Genomic DNA, 19,332 nt, shown 5'->3' on the forward strand with positions numbered 1-19,332 from the left:
TATGAATGTGGGGAGGAAAAGCCAAGGTGTTTGTGCACTTCCAGAGGTGTGGAAGGAGCAGGATGGTTTTGCACACAGCATTCAGGTGGTGGCAGAGGGACAGGGCTGAGCTCAGGGTCCCAGTTGTCCACTTGGGAAAAATCACAACCTTGGGAAGCCAAAATAGGGGATAGAAAAAAAAATTTGGCTGGCTGAGGCTTTTTGGCTGAAAGAAGGAAAAAAAAACCCCAGCAAACCATGCGCCCCTGCATCTCCCCCCCAATCAGATCTCCTTAAATTTTGGCCCAGTTTCTAATTGGGAAGATGTTGGTTTTGATTAATTAGTGAATGTATTAATTACTCTGACGCTGCCTTGTCGGGAGAACCCCAAGGAGGAGGTAGCAAGAGTTCACAGGTGTCTTCCCATCCTGCTGCGTTTCTCTGATCCATTCTCAAGGATTCCTCCTCCTTGATTTCCCCTGGGCATGTCACTAAAATGCCAGAGGCTGAGTCCTAAATTCCTGCCCTTCCCCAAACCCCGGTGGTGTTGGACATGGCACAGGTGGCCTCCTCCTCACCCTGTCCCACTGGAGAGCCCTATGCCTGGGACACGGATGCTGTTCCCTGCTCCCTCCTGTCCCTGCATCCCAGCTGGAGGATTCCCAGCAGGGAATTCCCAGGTCTCTAGCCAACAACTATGCAAGAAACCCTTCCCACCACGGCCCCCTGTGCTCCTCAGTCCCTGTCCAGCACTGACCTAATGATTTTCCTGTTAATAAAACTGTGCCCATTTAATGGAATTTGGGAGCCTCTGGATTTGGGAGACTGATCTCTTCATCCTGGCCTCAGTTGTTTCATGTCTGTGGGGAGTGGGGATTTCTGGCTTGACTTGGCTGTGTCCCTCTCAAAGTCTCTCAGATACAAATTCCTTGTCTTTCCAAGGAGCAAAAGCCAGATTCTTGATCTTCCAAAGCCATCCAGCAGCCAGTCTCTGCTTCCACCTGATGTCTCAATCCTTGTACAGCTCAAAGCTGCTTCAACCTGAGATGTCACTGATGGATCCAGTTCTTTCTGCTTGGAAAATAAACGCCTGGACTGTTCTGTGGTGGTTTTGTGCAGCAGGAGATGGTTGGAATTCTTCATGTTTTGCCTCAGCCAGTGCCAGCAGCAGCTTTGCCTTTAAATGCCCTTTTTTGTTCTGTTCGGAGGGCAGGTGGGTGCTCCTGGGAGCTGGGGCTGTGTTCAGGGAAGAAGCTGCCTTCTCCCAATCCCCTGGGAGCTCCTTTTCTGGGAATGCCTGTCCTGTATGCTTCTCTTCCTGTGATACCTGGGATACCAGCAACACAAAGCTTTTCCATTTTCTGCTCACCTTACCATCCTCAGGAGGGTCCCAGCTTGGGAAATGCGGTCCTGCTTCAATTAGATCCATGATCCATGAGAGGATTCCTCTCCTTGTGGGAAGGCTGCAGCAGCCCAGTGCAAAGGTAAGGTGCCAAAAGGGAAATCTGTGTGCAAGGTTCTCCCAGATGGGCCATCCCAGCTGGCTGGTGGCTCATTCCAGCTGCTCCTGGGGAAGGAGGGCAGGGAGCAGCTGTCACAGGGAATGGCAGCTGCTCTGCCAAATGGGGATGGGAGCCTGGGGCAGGAAACACCTGCCCAGCAGCTCCTGGCTCTCCTCAGCTGCTGCTGTCTGTCCCATGGATGGTTTTTTTCAGTGGGAGAGGTTTCCTGGGGATGCTGTCCGGAGAAAGTCCAGTCCAGGAGGGTGGGAGTGGGAAGGGCAGGAAAAGCCCAGTAGGGCCAAGCTTTAGGGAGGCTCACTTTGGGTGCTGGCAGGATCTGGAGTCCTCATGGTGCCAAACTTCCAGCTCCCGAGAAGGGCTTTGCCCAGTTCTTGCCCTTCCAGGAGAAGCCCTGTGGTTCCCTTCGGCAGGACGGAGCCGGGGAGGTCCATCCACTGGATGAGTGGCCCGGAAGGACCGGGGAGAGGGGTTGCAATATCCCATTTATGGCCCATGGCTTTGGGGACCTCTCTGGGACAAGGCAGTCGGATGCTGGAAGGGCAGGATGGGACTGGAGGGAGCCGACTTTGAGCCTCCCACTGAGCTGATCTTTAAGGTCCCAACCCAAACCAGTCTGATTCCTTAGTTCTGTGGAATAGTTCAGGGAGTTTGAACAGGACACAAAATGCGGAATTTTCTTTAAATGTGGAATTATTCCTTCTCGATGGCTCCAGCTTGTCTCACGGGGGAATAAAGGAGAAGAAAGGCGTGTGTGAGTGGTGCGGGAAGCTGGAGCTGGCTCAGCGCTTCTCTGGTGCTCAGCCCCGGGCAGAGCCGGGACCGGGAGGGAACCGAGGGAACGGCCCCGCTGCTGCTGGGAGCCACGGGCTGCACGGGGAACGGCAGCTGGAAAGGAGAGAAATCTATTTATTTCCTCTGGGCTCTCAGTGGGGCTGAGGAAAAGGGGCTGGGAGCAGCGCAGCTGGGATGGGATTGCACTAAATGGCCTTTAAAGGTCCGTCCGACCCAAACCATCTGCGATTCCTCTTGGGATGAGCTGAGCCTCCTGCTCGCTCACATCAATGCTTTCCTGAGGGTTTAAGGAGCATCCCGCGGCTCCGTGAATCCTTTGTGCTGTAGGAAAGAGGTTTCTGCTTTGCTTCCCTCTTTTTTCCAGGCTGAATTCCTGCCTGGGGGGAGCTGTGGCTGGTGAGGTGCCCTGGGGCAGAGCGAGGGGTGCTCACACCACACCCCGCTGCCCCTTTGTGTGCTTTATTTACAGTGTCCCAAGGAATGATTTCCTGCCGGGGTTACGTGGATTTTGGCGTGGATTTCCTCTCCCTTCTGTGAATTCGAGCCAGGCTGGGGACTTGAAAGTAAAACGAGATCGTGTCTGGGCAGGGATAGAGACTTGGAAGTAGCAATGAGCTGGTTTATAACAACAAAGAGGGGAAAAAGAGCCTTTGGCTCAGGATTTATTTAGAGATGAAGGCTCAGGGCCGTGAACGCCCTGGGCTGAGGTAGAAGCAGCTCCTCGGCAGTGGAGATAAGAGGGTCCTTTGGCAGCGGCTGCAGGAAGCACTTTTTGTCTGGATTGAATCCGCAGGGCGAGGCCATGGGAAATCAGGTCAGTGTGGAGATTTTATTAGTGCTGCAGTCACCCTCCCCACGTCCCAGGCTGGGTTAGAGCAGGAGGGAATCACTGAATTCTGGAATGGTTTGGATTGGAAGGGTCATGAATTTTGTCTGGCTCCATCCCCTGCCATGGGCAGGGACACCTCCCACTGTCCCAGGCTGCTCCCAGCCCCATCCAGCCTGGCCTTGGGCACTGCCAGGGGTCCAGGGGCAGCCACAGCTGCTCTGGGCACCTGTGCCAGGGCCTCACCTCTCTCACAGGGAATTTCTCCCCACTATCCCTTCTTACCCTGTCCTCCTTCAGCTTGAGGTGTTGGGGAAGGGCTGGGAGGCTCTGGAGCTGTCACTGCAGGGACACTGCAGGGATGTGCTGCCTGGGGAGCTCTCAGTTTTGGGGGACAGGGTCAGAAGGGATAATGGACTCATTTATTCTTGTGGCTCTCCCCAGCCTGAGGACGGTGCTGGCAGAGGGGGCTGTGTGAGGGGCTGCAGGGTTGGTTTAGGGACCATTGACTTTGCTTTCTAGCAGGGGTTACAGTGAACTTGTCAGCAATGCACACGTTAAAATAGTGAGTTGTAATTTCTAATAAACAGTTTTAACAATAACAGAAAAGTTGTATGAGAAATCTTCAATACTTTGCTCCATTTGCACAGCAGATTTTGTTTCCTTAGTCAGAGAAAAGTGGTGTGTCCTCATCCAAGTCTTTCCACACTTTGTTCTTTCTTTCCTGGAGCACGTCCTGGGACAGGTAGTGTTGGCACAGGTGCCTCAGGCAGTTTTGGTGGAGGGTTTTCATGCTGCTGGGTTCTCCTGGTGGCCAAACCACTTGTCCAGGTGGGAGCCCAGCCCTGGCCAGGCTGGGGGTGTCCAGCCCTTCTGCTGGAAGCACCGGGACAGGGAGAACGATGGAGGAGGCAGAGGGGCTGCTGAGGCTCTTGGGGTAACCTGTGCCAGTTCCTCACACTCAGGAATTCCAGCTGGGCTCTCTCCAGACAGGGTGAGGCTGCTCTTTGCCCTGATGCTGCTGGAGTTCTCCTTCTCCCATCCACCCACCCACGAGCCTTCTCCTTTCCAGGAAAGCAGGGTGGGCCACTGCCCGCTGGCGCGGAGCCCGGCTCCCCCCACTCCCTGCTTTCCCTGCTTCCTCCATGGCAACCACAGCCCCTGCCGGCTCCCTTGGGCCATGTCCACGTTAAACTCCTTTTCAAAGGAAATCTGGGAACCCCTGCTGCGTTTCTTGTAAACCCCAGCTCCCTGCTCCCGGGGGCGTTTGAGACCTGAGGACCTCAAGAGCCCTGTTGTGGGTCACCGAGGTGGTTGGGACAGCAGGAGTGGGGATGAGAGGTGGAGGAAAAGGGATGGGTTGAGAATGGAGGGGTTTGGAGTGCTTTTTTTGCTTTGGCCAAGAGCCCAGCGTGCTCCAGGACCAAGTGCTGCAGAGCCAAAGCTCAGCTCAGCTCCCTCCACCCCTCCAAGGGGACTGGGAAAACAGGGCCCTGCAGCCCTGCCATGGGGGTATCAGCCTTGTCACCCCTTTGGAGGCTGCTCTTGCTGCCCTCTGGCTTTGGATGAGCTTTTGGAGATTCTGGATGAGCTGGGGAACCTTCCCTTGCACTGGGGCCCGTCCAGGTGCTTGTGTGCAGGTGCCAGGGTGGCACCGTGCCCCCCTGGATTGGGAGCCTGCAGGGGATGGGGGCTGGAGAGTGGGAATGCCCAGCAGCTGGGCTGGGGGGGGATGTGGGAACTGCCTGGCTCAGCCCCCAGCCCTGGCTGGATGTGGAGGGCTGGAATCAGGCCTGGGAAGCTGCAGGAGGGATGGCAGGAGCTGCCCAGGAACAGCTCATCAGTGACCCCGGGGCCTGGCTTTGTCCTGGGCTGGGTTCAGCAATCCCAAACTCAAAGAGGGGGAGCTGGGAACCCCTGGGAGCTGATGGGTGCAGGAGGGGAGCTGGGATGGGCTCAGATCTCATGGGGTCTCTGCAGGAGCTGAGCCCAGTGGGAATGAAGGCTGGGAATGAAGGCTCTGGGTTGAGAAGCAGGAACACATCCCCTTGGGACTGCTGTGGGGGCTGGCAGCTGCTGAGCCCCTGGAGGTGCTGTGGGTGCAGGATGAGCAGGAGACTTTGCTGGGCTCTGTCTGGAGCTCTGGCAGTGCTCCAACCCTGCTCCACCTGGCTCCAGGCCCGCCCTGGGTGCAAAGGGGCCAGACCTGTACTGGAGTACAAGGTTTTATTCCATCCTCCCTGGGAGCCCCATACCTGTGCCAGCCCACGCTGCCACTGTGTGAATCCCCCCAGTCTTAGTAGGATACAGAAAGTACAGGGGGGGTTGGAAAAGGGGGCTGTGCCCACCCAGTGTCCATGGGCTGAGCCAGCTGGGCCCTGCTCTGCCCTGCCTGAACCCACCTTTGGCCTCTGGAGTGGCTCCATCACATCACCCAAGGGCTGGTTTGGTCCCTCCAAGGTCTTGCTGTGACCATGGAGCCCATCCAGAGCTGGAATCCTGCAGGGCTTGCCGGGGCTGGAGGTGTGAGGAAGTGGGGACTGTGCTGTCCATGAGGGCTGGGGGGGACAAAATCCACACGGGAAGAGGTGCTGGGTCAGCAGCCGTGCTGAGCTCCTGGTCCTGTGCAGCCTGGCTCGGTCACCACGTGCCCCAGTGCCACGTGCCAGGTGTGGTGCCAGGACTGGTGACTGCTGTGGTGTCACGGTCTTGCCCTTTGCCCTCCTTGCAACCACTGGTGCTGTTGCCCCAGGCTTTCATCTCCCAAACTGAAACTCCTTCATTCCCTTCCAGAGGCGGACACTGCACCCATCCCCACAAGGTGTGCCCCAGGGGTCCCAGCCCTGTGCCCCAGGGCGCTTCCAGCCCCCGGTCCTGGCACCCACAGCCCTGCCCAAGGTGGGGTCAGACTCACGGGTGTCACCCTGCCACGGGGACACTTTGTCTTGCTGTGGCAGATGTGGCCCTGGTGCCTTTCCTGCTGCAGGGAGCTGTTGGAAGGTGCTGTGCCAGCAGGGCTAGGATGTCCCTCCTCGTGCATGTCCCCTGTAGGCCTCCAGAGACCCTTCCTGGTTCACAGCTGCCTCCCACGGGGAGGGAGGGTGGCACCGAGCACAGCAGGGCCCTGTGGGCAGGGTGTGGGGCTTCTTGGCTCATCCCTCACCACAAAGGACAAGGCAGCCACCAGAGCCCTGCGCCCGGGGCCGGGTGGGAGCGGAGGGGCTGTCACAGGTCGAGCCGGAAGGCCCCGAAGTAACTGGCTGCTGCATCATTGGAGTCGATGGCCAAGGAGGAGACGGAGACGAAGAGCTCGTCCCCGGCCTTGAGCTCGAAGAGTCCGCCCTGGTAGAGCGCGTGGAGCCCGTAGTCAGCCTCGGGCGCCCAGCACTTGGTGCCCACGCCCTTGAGCAGCAGCACGGGCGGGCTGTGGGCCGGCTGCCACTGGATGCACTGCACGAGCTGAGGGCCCGAGTCGCGGCCCGCGCCGCGGTAGCGGAAATAGATCTGCGAGTACACGTAGTACTTGCCCGGCTGCTCCACGCGCAGCCGCCCGGCGCGGTACGTCATGTTCTGCACGTGGGAGAGGAGGCTGCTGTGCCCCCAGTGCGTGATGGCGTGGCGGCACGACTGCGACAGGTTCCCGGAGCGCTGGGAGCGTCCTGAGGGAAGGGACAGTCACTGAGGGGAGCGACCTGACAGACCTGACAGCGTCACACAGAGGGGAGGGGGTGGCTCTGACTGCTTCCCAGTCAGCACAGAATCACAGAATAATGAGGTTGGAAGAGACCTCTAAGATCATCAAGTCCAACCTATGCCCTAACACCACAACTAGACTGTAGCACCAAGTGCTAAGTCCAGTCTTTTTTTAAAGATATCCCTAGGAAGACAATTCCAGTATTTTCTTATTCTTTCAGTGAAAAATTTTTTCCGAATATCCAACCTAAACCTTCCCTGACATAGCTTGAGACTGTGTCCTCTTGTTCTGCCAGTTGCTGCTGGAAGAGATCGACCCCCACCTGTCTACAATCTCCCTTTGGGAAGCTGTAGGTTCCAGCTCAGAGGGTGGAGCTTGGTGGTCTTGGAGTGAACAGGAGACACCTCTCCCCATCAGCCGCCCCCATCCTGGTCCCCTGCCCTTTGATCTCTCCCGTGTTCCCATCTTGGAGACCCAGCAGTGCCCAGAGGGGTGCCCCAACTCACCATCCTGAGCCAGGCTCTGTGGGCGGAGGGTGAGATGTGCTGAGGGTTTCCCAGCTATTTTGGGAGGAAGTTGCCCCTCTGAGGTGTTGAAGTAGCTCCGCCAGGCCTCTGCAGGAAAGGGACAGATGCTGTAAGAACAGTGTGGGGACACCCGGCCCCATGCCAGGGCAGGGAATGCCCCACTGACCCACCAGAGCGAAAGATTATTGAGGGATAGAAATGTCTCGTCAATCATCAACCAACACATCTGTGTGTGCCACAGCCCTGCTTCCCCAGCCTCTGGACAAACGGATGTGGCTGTCCCCCAGCCCATTCCTGGAATGTGTGCCTGTCATGGCAAGTGACAATCCTGGCTCTCCCCTCTCCTGCCCCAGCTTACAGCACCGGAGTTTGCCCCAGGAGTGACTGCCCCAGCCACCCCTGCTGGCCTCCCGGGATCCCAGCTCCCATGGGTCACAGCTCCCTGGATCACAACTCTGGTGGATCCCAGCTCCCTGGGTCACAGCTCCCATGGATCACAGTTCCCATGGATCAGGCTCTGGCCCAGGAGGGACTCACCCTTCACCACGCTCCTGCGGATGATGTTCTCGGTCACCTGCACCACAGAGAAGAGAAAGTTCCCTGGTTAAAGGTGACACGGGGTCACTTTTAAAAGAAAAGCTCCCCATGCCTGAACTCCTACTCCAAGCCTCCATCACCTTCCTTGTCACGCTGTCTCTGGGCCCCACCACCTCCTTGCTGTGAAGGGCTTGAGTCCCACTCCCACCTTGAACCATCCTGGCTATTCCCCCCTCCCACTGCTGTGGTGAGATGGATGGAGAAACTGAGGCACGGGGACAACCAGGAGCTCTCCCATCCTCCCCTGGTCCCAGGCTCACCGTGGCCACATAGGCTTTGATGGTGCTGGCCAGCTTGAGGCAGCCCTGGCTGCTGCTCAGCTTCTCCAGGCTGGAACCCTCGAGCTGCTGGTTGAGCGCCTGCAGACACCGCAGCTCCTCTGCGCTGCCTGGAGCCTGGGATTTCAGCTGGGATGGAAACAGAGCGTGATGGCAAACTGGGACAGAGCGAGGGAGCAGCCCCAGGGGATCCTGCTGGGGTGTGAGCAGGGGCAGCTGCCTTCAGCCCAGCTCCTCCAGCACCCAGGCACTCAGAGAACAACCAGGATGTTGGGATCAATCCAGCCTCTAGGCTTGCCAGGATCTGCAGGATCCATAGGACCACTATGATCCTATGAGGTCATATAGAAAGGACTGGGCTCATCTCTGCCCTCCTGGTCCCCCGGCCGGCCCTGCCCCGGCCATTCCCCGCGGGAGGGCTGCAGGAGGGCTCGCAGGCTGTTCCTGCACACACCTGCCCGCCAGGTGGGAGTGCCGGGCGCTGCCAAGGCAGCGAATCCCCCCGGGATGGGGCCGTTCCCTCGGGATGCCCGCGGCGGGTGCGTGTCGGGGCAGCGCCGCCCGCTCCGGGCCGCCCGCGGAACCGGGGCCAGCCCGCGGAACCGGGGCCAGCCCGGCACGGGAAGCGGCTGGACGGGCTCCAGAGAAAGGCACGGGAGCCGCTCTGCCCCGGAGCCAGGCCGGGAGAGCCGGGGCTGTTCACCTGGAGAAGGCTCCAGGGAGAGCTCAGAGCCCCTTGCAGGGCCTAAAGGGGCTGCAGGAGACTGACTCCCTACTCCCAGCACAGATGCAGTGACCGGCCGCTGAAATTAGTCCAAATTGTTCCACTACAGTGGTTTCCTCCTCCCTCCGCCTCTTCCCTGCGGCTGTGTCTCCCCATTCCACTCCTCTCCCCGCCTTTCATGTAAATCCCTCACAGCGGGACCTCATGTGACCCAGGGATGGAGACAAAGCCCGAAGGAGGGCTGGAGCCCACTCCGGAGGATCCTGCGCTGGATCCAGACAGGCTGTTTATTCCGTGGAAGGGCTTTTCCTTCTTCCCCGTCTCTGGTGTGTTTTATGGAATGTCTGGCACTGCAGGACCCCTTTTTTTTTTTTTTTTTTTTTTTTTTTTTTTTTTTTTTTTTTTGCGCACCCTCAGGGATGAGGGTGGCTTCCATGGAGCTGCTGCCAGCCCCGAATTTCCCTCTACCCATCATGGATCTCCTGACTGGCGTTTCCCTCCCGCTGCTGAGGGGTTGTTGTGGATCGGAATCAGCAGAGGAGGGGAGGGGCTGGCGAGGCTGTTGAAAGGATCGGAGCCGTCACGTCTAAGTTTGGGAGTGGTTTTGCCCGACTGACCCCGTGGGAGGTGGGAATGGCGGGATCCCAGCACAGTTGGTGGGGCTGCACTGGAGCAAGCAAAGAGCTGCTGGAATGGGGTTCCCAGCGCCTCACAAAGGGGGTGAGGAGGATTTGGGGGTCCTGGAGTGTGAAGGAGATGGGAATGGAGGAGGGAGAGATGAAGCCAGAACCAGGGTTCAGTGGGGCCTGGAGCCCAGGGAAGTCCCCCTGCACCCCCATCTGGGGCTGGAGACTCCGGTGGGATCCCAGGGCAGAGCCCCCCTCTCCCGGTGCAAACATCAGCTCCAGGCGGGGCCCAGGACAAAGGCGCCGTGTCTCCACATCTGGATCAGCGACAGTGTCCACCCCTCTGCCCACGCCTGCACAGCTGGATCTGCAGCTCCGGGCGGAGCTCGGGCAATTCCCACCCCCACCCCACATCTGGACCGGCGGCTCCCTGGGGGGCTGGGGCAGTGTCCAGCCCCCAATCCACATCTGGACCCGCGGCTCCCTGGGGGGCTGGGGCAGTGTCCAGCCCCCAATCCACATCTGGATCGGCGGCTCCCCGGGGGGCTGGGGCAGTGTCCATCCCTCAGCCCGCACCGGTCGCTGCCGTGTCCGGCGGGCAGAGGCGAGGGGAGGGAGCGGGCAGAGCCCTCCCGCAGCCGCCGGGACTCCCGGGGCCGCAGCCCCGCCGCCGGTCCCGGGACAAAGCTTACCTTAGAGATGGCCATGGTGAAGTAGACGAAGAGGCCGGTGGTGGAGGCGATCTGCAGCGCCAGGATAGCCATGACGGCCACGCTGCCCCACAGCGGTCCGCACCGCCGCCGCCGCTGCCCCCGAGCCGCACCGGGGCCGCCCTCCGGACCGGCACCGGCACCGGGACAGTCACCGGGAGCGGGCCCGGCAGCGGGACCCTCGGCCAGCATCGGCGTGTCGGAGCCGCCGCTGTCGGAGCGCAGGTACTGCCCGGCGCTGGGCGGGTGCGGGGCCATGGCCCGGCCCGGTCCCGGTCCCGGTCCCGGTCCCGCTGCCCCGGGCCCGAGCGCGGCGGGACGGACGGGCGGGGCGGGCCGGGGGCGGGGTTGGGGAGGTGGCCTGTGGCCCGAGGGGCGGTGTCTCTCGTGGCCACCGGGGGGACACCGGGTGCGATGGTGGCCGCGGGGTTGCGACTCGGAGTGTGTCCCCAGGGAGCCCCAGAGTGTCGCTTCACGGGTACACAGCGACAGGACATAGGGAATGGCTTCACTCTGCCGGAGAGCAGCGTTAGATGGGATATTGGGAACGTATTTGGGAACATATTCTCTGCTGCGAGGGTGGGCAGACCCTGGCACAGGGTGCCCAGGGAAGCTGTGGCTGCCCCTGGATCCCTGGAAGGACCCAAGGCCAGGTTGGATACTGGGGCTTGGAGCAGCCTGGGACAGTGAAAGGTGGCCCATGGCAGGGGTGGCACTGGGTGACATTTAAGGTCCCTTCCCACCCAAGCCATTCCATGATTTATGAATATGCTTCACGCCACCATCACAGGACAGTGTGGGAACTGCTAGGGTGACCCCAGGTGAGAAAACCCCAGTGTCCCTGGGCTGAGAAGAGAGAGTCTCAGGGCTGGAGGGACATGACCTGAGCCGGGTTTAGATGATGGACCTCATGTCAGCTCTGGCCACCAGCAAAGGCTCAGAGAGGTGCATGTTTACAGCACAGGGGGCAAGAGCTGCTGAGCATCTCCTGGAGGCCTTGTTGGGAGGGCTGTGCTCCCCCTGCCCTCCTGGGCTGGGCACAGGGCTGCCCATCCCTGCTGAGCCCCAGGCTCTGTCCTGCTGCTGGCTCACATTCCCATTGCTCCACAACAGAAACGCGGAGCAGGTTGGAAAGCAGAAAGGTGGGACAAGCTGCTGTTCCCTGGTGCTGCTGTGACACTCAGGTGAGTCTGTGGCTCCTGGTGCTGTTACCTGTGAAATGAAAGTGAGAGCTGAGAAAGCACAGAGGCACTGGTTTCCCTGCAGAGCCGCTCTCTCCTGTCCCCTGGGCCCTGGGGATGGTGGGTGGCCTCAGCCCAGACTCCAGCCAGCTCAGCAGCCCCCAGACCATCATGGAGGTGGCTGCCCTATGGGCCATCCCCTCCCCACCAGCCCTGCAGTGTCCCCAGAAGCACCATGAAGCCAGGGCTTCTCTGAGCCCCTGGGGTTCAGAGCAGGGGATCTCCCATCCAAAGCATCTGCCAGGCCCAGGACTGATTTCCCTGCCTCTCTGCCAGCTCAGTGTTTACCCAGTGCCAGAGCCCCGTCAATATCCTGGTATGGAGATGTTTCCCCAGGCCAGATGTCTTCCTTGGAGTCTGGGATCTGGCAGGGAGGTGATTAATTATGTCTAAAAAAAATCCTGTGATAACTCAACTCTCCTGGTTGTTCTCAGGAAAAGGGCTCAGACCTGCTGAGACAGGTGAGGGGGGAAGAGCTGCAAAGGGCACATCTGGGGAACAGCTGGCAGCCTGGTCTAGTGGAAGGTGTCCCTGTCCATGGCAGGGGGTGGAATGGGATGAGTTTCAGATCCCTTCCAAACCAAACCATTCCACAATTCTGTGATTTGCCATTTGGGACATAGATGTTTGTGCTGAAGGAACCTGGGACCACAGCTCCCTGGGATGGGACCGGGGCACGGCTGAGCTCTGCTGAGGAGCACAGGGAAACCAGGAGCAATCAGAACCCCGGAGCCTGGGGCTACCCTCTTGGAGAGAGAAGGTTTGTCTGTGAGTCAGGGCAGGACCAGAACTGGAGCTGTGCACAGAAAATTGGTTGAGAGCCAGGGTGAAAAGCATGCCTCAGTCCTGGCTGAGGAGTTGTTTTTCACTTCTAATGTTTCCTGGTCTGTGCACTAGGAGAGCTGGGTCAGTGCACACTGAGGAAATCTGTTTCCTCAGTGCCCCGTGGTGCAGAGCAAGTGCAGGGGAGCAGGAGAGGGGCTTGCTGGGCTTTCCCGGTGCTCTCTGCGAGGCTGGGATGGGGGAAACTCGGCAGGAGATGCCGACACGGACGTGGAGCCGTGTCTGGGATTTCACAGCCTGTCCCTTGGATTTGCTTCAGGCAGGGTGGTGGAACGTGCAATTTTATATTGTTTTCCACGTTTCCTGGGGTGGCCCAGGCAGACCCCCGGAGCTGGCTCGGTGCAGGATGCTCCCCCAGGGGAGATGCCGGGGTGGATCTCAGCTGCCCGCGCTGCTCCTTTCAGCCCAGCCCAGCCCGGCGCTGCTCCGGCAGTGATGACTCCGAGGAGCAGGGCTGTCCACACGGTCCTCCCTGAGGAAACAGCAACCCCTGCGACGTGAAATCATCGCGTGCGGCTCAGGAGCTGCCGTAACCTCCCTGGAATGTGCCCTCAGATATTTGTCTTTCGATTGGAACCTATCAGTTCCTGTGCTGAGGTGTTTTTTTGGGAAAAGCCTCTTCCTCATCACACCGTTCTTCCAGTAGGAGGGTCAGGCGTCCAACCTCCTCCCTCCAGCCCTGAGACCACCTCAGCCTTTCCCTGGCTGTCTCCTGCCGGTGGGCTGGGGCCAGCGTTTGTTTGTCCCTGTTAGCACAGAGTAGGAGGACACATTCCCTGCCCGGTGGCATCGGAGCTGCTCCAGAGGTGCTCCAGCCTCACACGTGCCAGCTGGAGGGATGGAGGGATGGGTGGTCACCCAGGTGGGACAGGACATTGGCTTGGACGGGCACAAGCTGGTCCTCACAGCCCTTCCTGGCCTCTGGCTGGTGGAGGTTGGGAGCCAAGGTGTAGGGAGAGAGGGAAAAGAGGAGCACAAAGGCTCTGTGGGGACCCAGGGGTGCTCCCTGCGCTGCTGGCGGGAGTTTGGCAGGGAAGGGATGGGTGAAGGAGCCCCATAAATCCCTGAACCCGCGAGCTTTCCCAGGAGGGATGAGGAGCAGCAGCCTCTGGAACATCCCAAGGCAGGACAGCAGCTCCCGAGACATCCACACCCCGGCCAGGAGCATGGCCGCGCTCCGGCGATGGATGACAGGCAATGACAGATAATGACAGGCAATGACAGGACAGACAATGAGAAGGAAGTTCTGCTGCAGCTCCTTCCCTGGGCTGGGCTCGCCGGTCCCAGCGGCTCCTGGCACAGCTGATCTCCTCGCTCCCTCTAGTGGGATTGCGATGGCTGCGTGGGCTCCTGCCTGGCCACACCTGTGTCCCCGTTCGTCCTCCTCTCCTCCTGGAGAGCCTCCCCATGGGAGTTCTTTTTTGCTGCCACAAAGCCCCCAGCACTTCTCAAGCTTCTGGGGAAGGAAAAAAACCATTGTCCCGATCCCGCCTGGAGCATTCCGAGGTGAATCTCCTGCAAGAGCAGCGTCCCAGCCATGTCCCTACAGCTCCTACAGCCCTGCCAGGAGCTGAAAGAGCTGCTCCAGTAATGGTTAAACCCCAGGTTTTGGGGCTGAGCTGGGATCCTGAGCAGAGGGGACAGGGTGAGGCCATTCCCCCAGTGGCCCCAGATGGGATTTGGGGGTTTTAGAGGAGGGACAAGAGGGATGGGGGGAGGAAGCGCCTTGGGGGGCTCTGTGTGTTGGGTTTGGAAGTCCTGGAAAGGGGAGAGGGGTGGAGGGGAAGGAGGAAGAGAGGAGGAGGAGATGAAAAGAGAGAGAAGGAGAGGAGAGGAGAGGAGAGGAGAGGAGAGGAGAGGAGAGGAGAGGAGAGGAGAGGAGAGGAGAGGAGAGGAGAGGAGAGGAGAGGAGAGGAGAGGAGAGGAGAGGAGAGGAGAGGAGAGGAGAGGAGAGGAGAGAGAGGAGAGGAGAGGAGAGGAGAGGAGAGGAGAGGAGAGGAGAGGAGAGGAGAGGAGAGGAGAGGAGAGGAGAGGAGAGGAGAGGAGAGGAGAGGAGAGGAGAGGAGAGGAGAGGAGAGGAGAGGAGAGGAGAGGAGAGGAGAGGAGAGGAGAGGAGAGGAGAGGAGAGGAGAGGAGAGGAGAGGAGAGGAGAGGAGAGGAGAGGAGAGGAGAGGAGAGGAGAGGAGAGGAGAGGAGAGGAGAGGAGAGGAGAGGAGAGGAGAGGAGAGGAGAGGAGAGGAGAGGAGAGGAGAGGAGAGGAGAGGAGAGGAGAGGAGAGGAGAGGAGAGGAGAGGAGAGGAGAGGAGAGGAGAGGAGAGGAGAGGAGAGGAGAGGAGAGGAGAGGAGAGGAGAGGAGAGAAGCGGGAGGAAAACAGAAGAACAGGAGGAGGAGTAGAAGAGAGGAGGAGAGGAGGTGAGGAGGGGAATAAAGAAAGGGAGGGGAAGGAGGGAAGGGGAGGGGAGGAGAGGGGACGAGAGGAGGACAGCAGCAGCAGGAGAGGCGGAGGGCCGGCCCCGCGCGGTCCCGCCCAGAGGAGCTGCCCGAGGCTGGCGGCGGAGCTGTCGCCCGGCGGCCTCGCAGATGTTCCCCGTCCCCCTCCTCCTCCCCCTCCTCCTCGCCCCCGGCAGCGCCACGGTCGCCCCGGGGGTCACAGGCGAGTGTCAGCCCCGGGGCCGGGGGGGTCCCGGTCCGGGTGCCCGAGGCCCGAGTTGTGCCGCGGGGGAGGCGGGCGGCGCCTCCCGGGCCCCCTCACGGAGCCGCTCCCGGCGCCTGATCCAACACGCGACGGCGGCTCCGGGCTCGGGCGCGCCTTATCCCGGGGAAAAGCTTTTAAGGGAAGGTCGGGCAGGGACTTGCGGCTTTTCCCGGCTCTCAGCGCGGGTTCCCGCGGGCGGGGGCTGTGCCCGGGGGTCCCGCAGCTCCGTCTGTGCCCCCCAGAGCAGGAGGGAGCGTTTCCATGGCCCTGCTGAGAGATTTGGGGTGTGGGGGGGTGAGAAGCTCCGCAGGGCCCGCCAGGAGCGTGGGCAGGGGGGATTGGGCCGCTGTGGCCCTCAGGTGACAGCCCAGCTGCAGAGCCGGCCCAGCCCTCGGCACGGCACAGGAGCCAGCCCGAGCTGCTGCACAGAGCCCGCAGGAGGCCACGGAGCCCCTCTGAGCCGGGCTGGGGGCGTTCAGAGAAGAGAAGGATCCAGGGAGAGCTCCCTGAAGGAGCTCCAGGAGAGCCTGGGACAAGGGATGGAGGGGCAGGACAAGGCGAAATGCCTTCCCACTGCCAGAGGGAAGGGTTAGATGGGATACTGGGGGAAAATCTTCACTGTGTGGGAGGTGAGGCCCTGGCAGAGGTTTCCCAGAGGAGCTGTGGCTGCCCCATCCCTGGCAGTGTTCTAATCCCTAGGCCAGGTTAGACATTGTGGATTGGAGCAGCCTGGGATAGTGGAAGGTGTCCTGCCCATGGAACTGAGCGATCTTTCAGGTTCCTTCCAACCCAAACCCTTCCATGATTCACGATTCTATAAATAATTCCCTCCGCAGCCGAGGCAGGAAGGGCTCCTGCAGCACCTCCCAGGTGGATGAAGTGGGATCCCTGCGGCTCTGGGGTGACTCCTGCTTTCTCTTCCAGCCCGCACGCTCGCTCCCTGCTACTCGGCCGACCTGCGCCCGGCCGCGGGCAGCCTGGTGTCGGCCGTGGGCTGCACCGTGCTGCTGACGGCCCCGGCGCTGCGGGGCAGCAGGGCCGTGTCCTGGGAATACCGAGCGGGCTCGGAGGACGGGGTCATCCTCAGCTATGGCTTCCATCACCCCCCCAACGTGTCCCACCTCTACGAGAAACGCGTGACGTTCAACGAGTCCAACCTGTCGCTGCAGGTGGTGCTGCAGCGTGGGGACAGCCGCCTCTACCGCCTCAGGGCCCTGGAGGAGGCCACCACCTGGTTCCATCTGCACGTTGTGGGTGAGTGGTGCCACGGCCAGCTCTCCTCCGTGGCTGGGAGCTGGGATTGCCATGGGTTTGAGTGCTGACGCTGCCTCTGCCTCTCCCAGAGCCACTGTCCCAGCCAAAAATTGTGGGCAACTCTTGGGTGGAGGCAGGAAGCAACACCAAACTGGTTTGCAACGTGCTGCAAGGAAAGGCAGATGCCTACTGGTGGATGAAAAATGGGGTGCTGCTCGTGGAAAGTGAGCGCATCCAGTTTGTGGAGAACACAACGCTCTGCATCCTGCGGGCGTCCATCAGCGACAGCGGCTACTACACCTGCATAGTGAGCAACGCCGTGAGCCAGAATGAGACCTCCTTCCTGCTCAAGGTCCACCGTGAGTGCATTCCTTCCCCTGCCCAGGAGAAAAACGGGGGGACCACCCAAGAAAGGGATTCTCTCTCCTGGGAGGCTGTGGGTGGGTTAAATTTAGGTTATATTTGCTCTGGTGCAGAGGCTCTGTGTTCTCCCCTTTGCAGACTATACCAATGTGGTGCTGCCTGTGATGCTGACCTGTGTCATCATCGGCTCGCTCGCAGGTGGGTGCTGAGGGGGCTCTTTGCCCTGTTTCTGGCTGGTGGGTGCCATGGCAAGTGCTGTGGCCACCAGAGGTGGGTGAGAGTGTCCCATGTGGCACATCCCTGCCAGGACCTGGCTCTCCCACCCTGGCATCCCGTGGGCAGGGGCTGGGTTTTGTCACAGCTGCTGTTTCCAGCAGGGTGTCCCCAGTCCGAGGAGGTCATGCTGGTCTCTGTGGATGATGATGGTGGTGGGGCTCTGAGCAGCCTGGGCTAGTGGAAGGTGTTCCTGCCAATGGCAGGGGTTGGAACTGGATGGGCTTTGAAGGTCCCTCCAACCCAAACAGTTCTGGGATTCTGGGATTTTCTGATGCTGCTGCTTTGTGCCCAGGTGTTTTCGTCTGGTACCAGAGAAGGGAGGACTCATGTGACAACTGTTGGTAAGATGCCTTCAGCCTCCTGTTGGGTTAGCCCCCTTGCTCCAGCCAAAGTTTTCTCTCTACAAGCCCAAATTTATCCTTGGCTGGATCCAAGTGAGCTGGAGATGTAGGAGAGCTCAGGGTGCTATTCCAGCCTCTGCTAAGAGGCTGCTCTCCCACCCTGGAGGCTCCTGCTGTCCCCTCTATTTAATCCCCACTCTGGAAATATATCTGATTCCTCCAGCCAGACCCTGACACTCCTGGTTACCTTAGCTCTGAATAATGGGTGGGCTTTTGAACACTCCAGAAATTTCTGGGAAGCAGATGATTCTCAAGATTTTCTCAGAAATCACTCCCTCTCTGTGACCACAAACGGGCTCAGGCTGTTCACTGGAGCTTCTTGGAGGGTGAGGGTAAGGATGGGGAGGGTAAGGATGCAAACCCATCCCATGAGGGGTGGGTTACAAACGAGGAGCTCTCAGGTGTCTGGTGCAGTCAGAACCCAGGGAGCTCTAGACAGACAAATTGGCCAGGGTAGCTCCTGGAATCTGGAGTAGGGCAGAAGTCCAGATGTCCTGGTGCTGCCACTGCCACCGTGGGACCCTGAGCTGGCTGAGGTCCTGGAGGGGTCAAAGTGCTCAGGACATGGCTCATGTGGGCCCTCTCTTCTCCTTGCAGTAGAACTGGGTCAGTCCTGCTGTAGCCCTTTCCAGGTGATGGATACTGCTGGGAGTGCCAGGTATCCCATCCCATCCCAGCCTCTCCTGGGCTCACCTGTGACGTGTTCAAGCTGCCAGGACCTGCAAATACTTTTTTTTAAACACTGGTTTGGACTATTTATATGTTGTCCTGCTCTTCCTGTTGTGCATCCTTGGGGAGGGGGGTGTACCTGCTCCCTCCCTCCATCCTCCTGGCTTCCTCCAGAGGCTCTGGAAAGAGCCACTGTTCCTGCTGGGCAAATCCACAGTCGTGGGGCTGCTGGGAGGTGCCCCAGTGCCAGCCCTGCCTCCCTGGGGCCTCCCGGTGCCCTGCTGTGCCAGGGGTTTGCCAGGGGGCTCAGGGGCTGAGGCTCTGGGCATCCTGCTCCGTGTGACCCTTGGAGGGAGGAGAAAGGCCAGGATTGTGCTGGGTGTGCAGCCAGGAGGCAGCAGGAGCTGGCAGGGAGTGGGGGAGCAGCAAAGCAGCTCCGTTTCTGAGAGCAGATCCCAAGGAGCAGCAGCCTGAGGTGGGGATGCTCAGGAGCCCAACTCCTCCAGCCCTGGGCTCTGCAGGATCTGGGGACATCCTGGGGACATCCCCTCCTCTTCCCAGCATCAGTGCTGCTGCCAGCTTGTCCTTCCTGTTTGCTGCTCCTGCGGGTGACAACGGCCTCAGCCTGGCTGGATACAGGCAGCCCTGCTCCTGTCCCCTGCTCCTGTCCCCTCCTGTCCCCTGCTGTCCTCTCCCTCCCCGTGCTGCCTCTGCAGGGCCCTCCTGGGCTTTGCTATGGAGGGGATGTTACTCCTTCAGCTGAGCCAGGAGGCAGAGCAGGATCCCCAGCCTGGAGAGGAGTGGATGCTACCCCAGGTGCTGGACCCCACTGTTGGTCACCTCAGGACATTTGCACCCCCTTTTTATCTGAGGGGGAAATGCCAGGTGCAGGGCCCTCCCTGAGCCAGTCCCCAGCACCTCTGGAGCAGGCTGGGGACCTCTCAAAGGCAAACTGGAAAATTGTGGGAGGGATCTCTGCAGGATTCAGGGGCTGTTAGCAAGGGGCCATCTCAGCCTGGGGCTTCGTGGAACCATTAAAGGAAGCAGAGGGGTTTGGGTGGAATCAGTGAGATTCTAACCCTGTTGGAAGCTGCAGGGCAGGTTGTCAGGTTCTCTGTTGCGCTTGAGGGTGTAAAACGTAGCCACACCTTTTACAAGAAATACTTTTCTAAGCGTTCTGGGGAGTTGTCTGTGACTGGTTTTGGAGATTTTGTGTTTTGTTGATGTCTGTTGCTGCTAATAAAGAGTGTATGTTATCCCAGAGGGTATTGCTGTGATGTTTAGGGGTGGGAAATGCCCCCTTGGAGCCCAGG

General features: G+C 59.9%; 2 protein-coding genes across 3 annotated transcripts; one reads left to right on the plus strand and one right to left on the minus strand.

Moving 5' to 3' along the window:
• Window positions 1-3,673: 3,673 nt before the first annotated feature.
• LOC115495264 (tumor necrosis factor ligand superfamily member 10) lies at window positions 3,674-10,615 on the minus strand. Its single transcript, XM_030272808.4, has 5 exons — window positions 10,259-10,615; window positions 8,199-8,345; window positions 7,879-7,915; window positions 7,321-7,428; window positions 3,674-6,779 (listed from the first exon to the last, which is right to left on the minus strand). Exons 1-5 carry the CDS (start codon window positions 10,532-10,534, stop codon window positions 6,346-6,348), a joined length of 1,002 nt encoding a protein of 333 aa, XP_030128668.4. The 5' UTR covers window positions 10,535-10,615; the 3' UTR covers window positions 3,674-6,345.
• A 4,218-nt stretch (window positions 10,616-14,833) lies between these two features.
• LOC115495286 (HEPACAM family member 2) lies at window positions 14,834-19,280 on the plus strand. Of its 2 annotated transcripts, none has more exons than XM_030273051.4 (6): window positions 14,834-15,014; window positions 15,981-16,310; window positions 16,400-16,669; window positions 16,812-16,871; window positions 17,242-17,290; window positions 17,948-19,280. In XM_030273051.4, exons 1-6 carry the CDS (start codon window positions 14,942-14,944, stop codon window positions 17,970-17,972), a joined length of 807 nt encoding a protein of 268 aa, XP_030128911.4. In that variant the 5' UTR covers window positions 14,834-14,941; the 3' UTR covers window positions 17,973-19,280. The 2 variants fall into 2 exon arrangements, with proteins under 2 accessions (XP_030128911.4, XP_032604289.3); XM_032748398.3 differs by having other exon boundaries at window positions 17,951-19,280.
• Window positions 19,281-19,332: the final 52 nt, after the last annotated feature.

Source organism: Taeniopygia guttata, chromosome 4A (genome assembly GCF_048771995.1).
Source record: "Taeniopygia guttata chromosome 4A, bTaeGut7.mat, whole genome shotgun sequence".
In the NCBI taxonomy this organism is placed as follows: Eukaryota; Metazoa; Chordata; class Aves; order Passeriformes; family Estrildidae; genus Taeniopygia; species Taeniopygia guttata.

Excerpts from the sequence above, each read along its gene's own strand:
- LOC115495264 (XM_030272808.4), bottom strand. The coding sequence starts at position 10,534 with ATGGCCCCGCACCCGCCCAGCGCCGGGCAGTACCTGCGCTCCGACAGC. Across the intron at positions 8,346-10,258 it reads TCACCATGGCCATCTCTAAG|CTGAAATCCCAGGCTCCAGG; the intron begins GTAAGCTTTGTC and ends TTTCCATCCCAG. Across the intron at positions 7,429-7,878 it reads CCGCAGGAGCGTGGTGAAGG|AGGCCTGGCGGAGCTACTTC; the intron begins GTGAGTCCCTCC and ends CCTTTCCTGCAG.
- LOC115495286 (XM_030273051.4), top strand. The coding sequence starts at position 14,942 with ATGTTCCCCGTCCCCCTCCTCCTCCCCCTCCTCCTCGCCCCCGGCAGC. Across the intron at positions 15,015-15,980 it reads GGTCGCCCCGGGGGTCACAG|CCCGCACGCTCGCTCCCTGC; the intron begins GCGAGTGTCAGC and ends TTTCTCTTCCAG. Across the intron at positions 16,311-16,399 it reads GTTCCATCTGCACGTTGTGG|AGCCACTGTCCCAGCCAAAA; the intron begins GTGAGTGGTGCC and ends TGCCTCTCCCAG.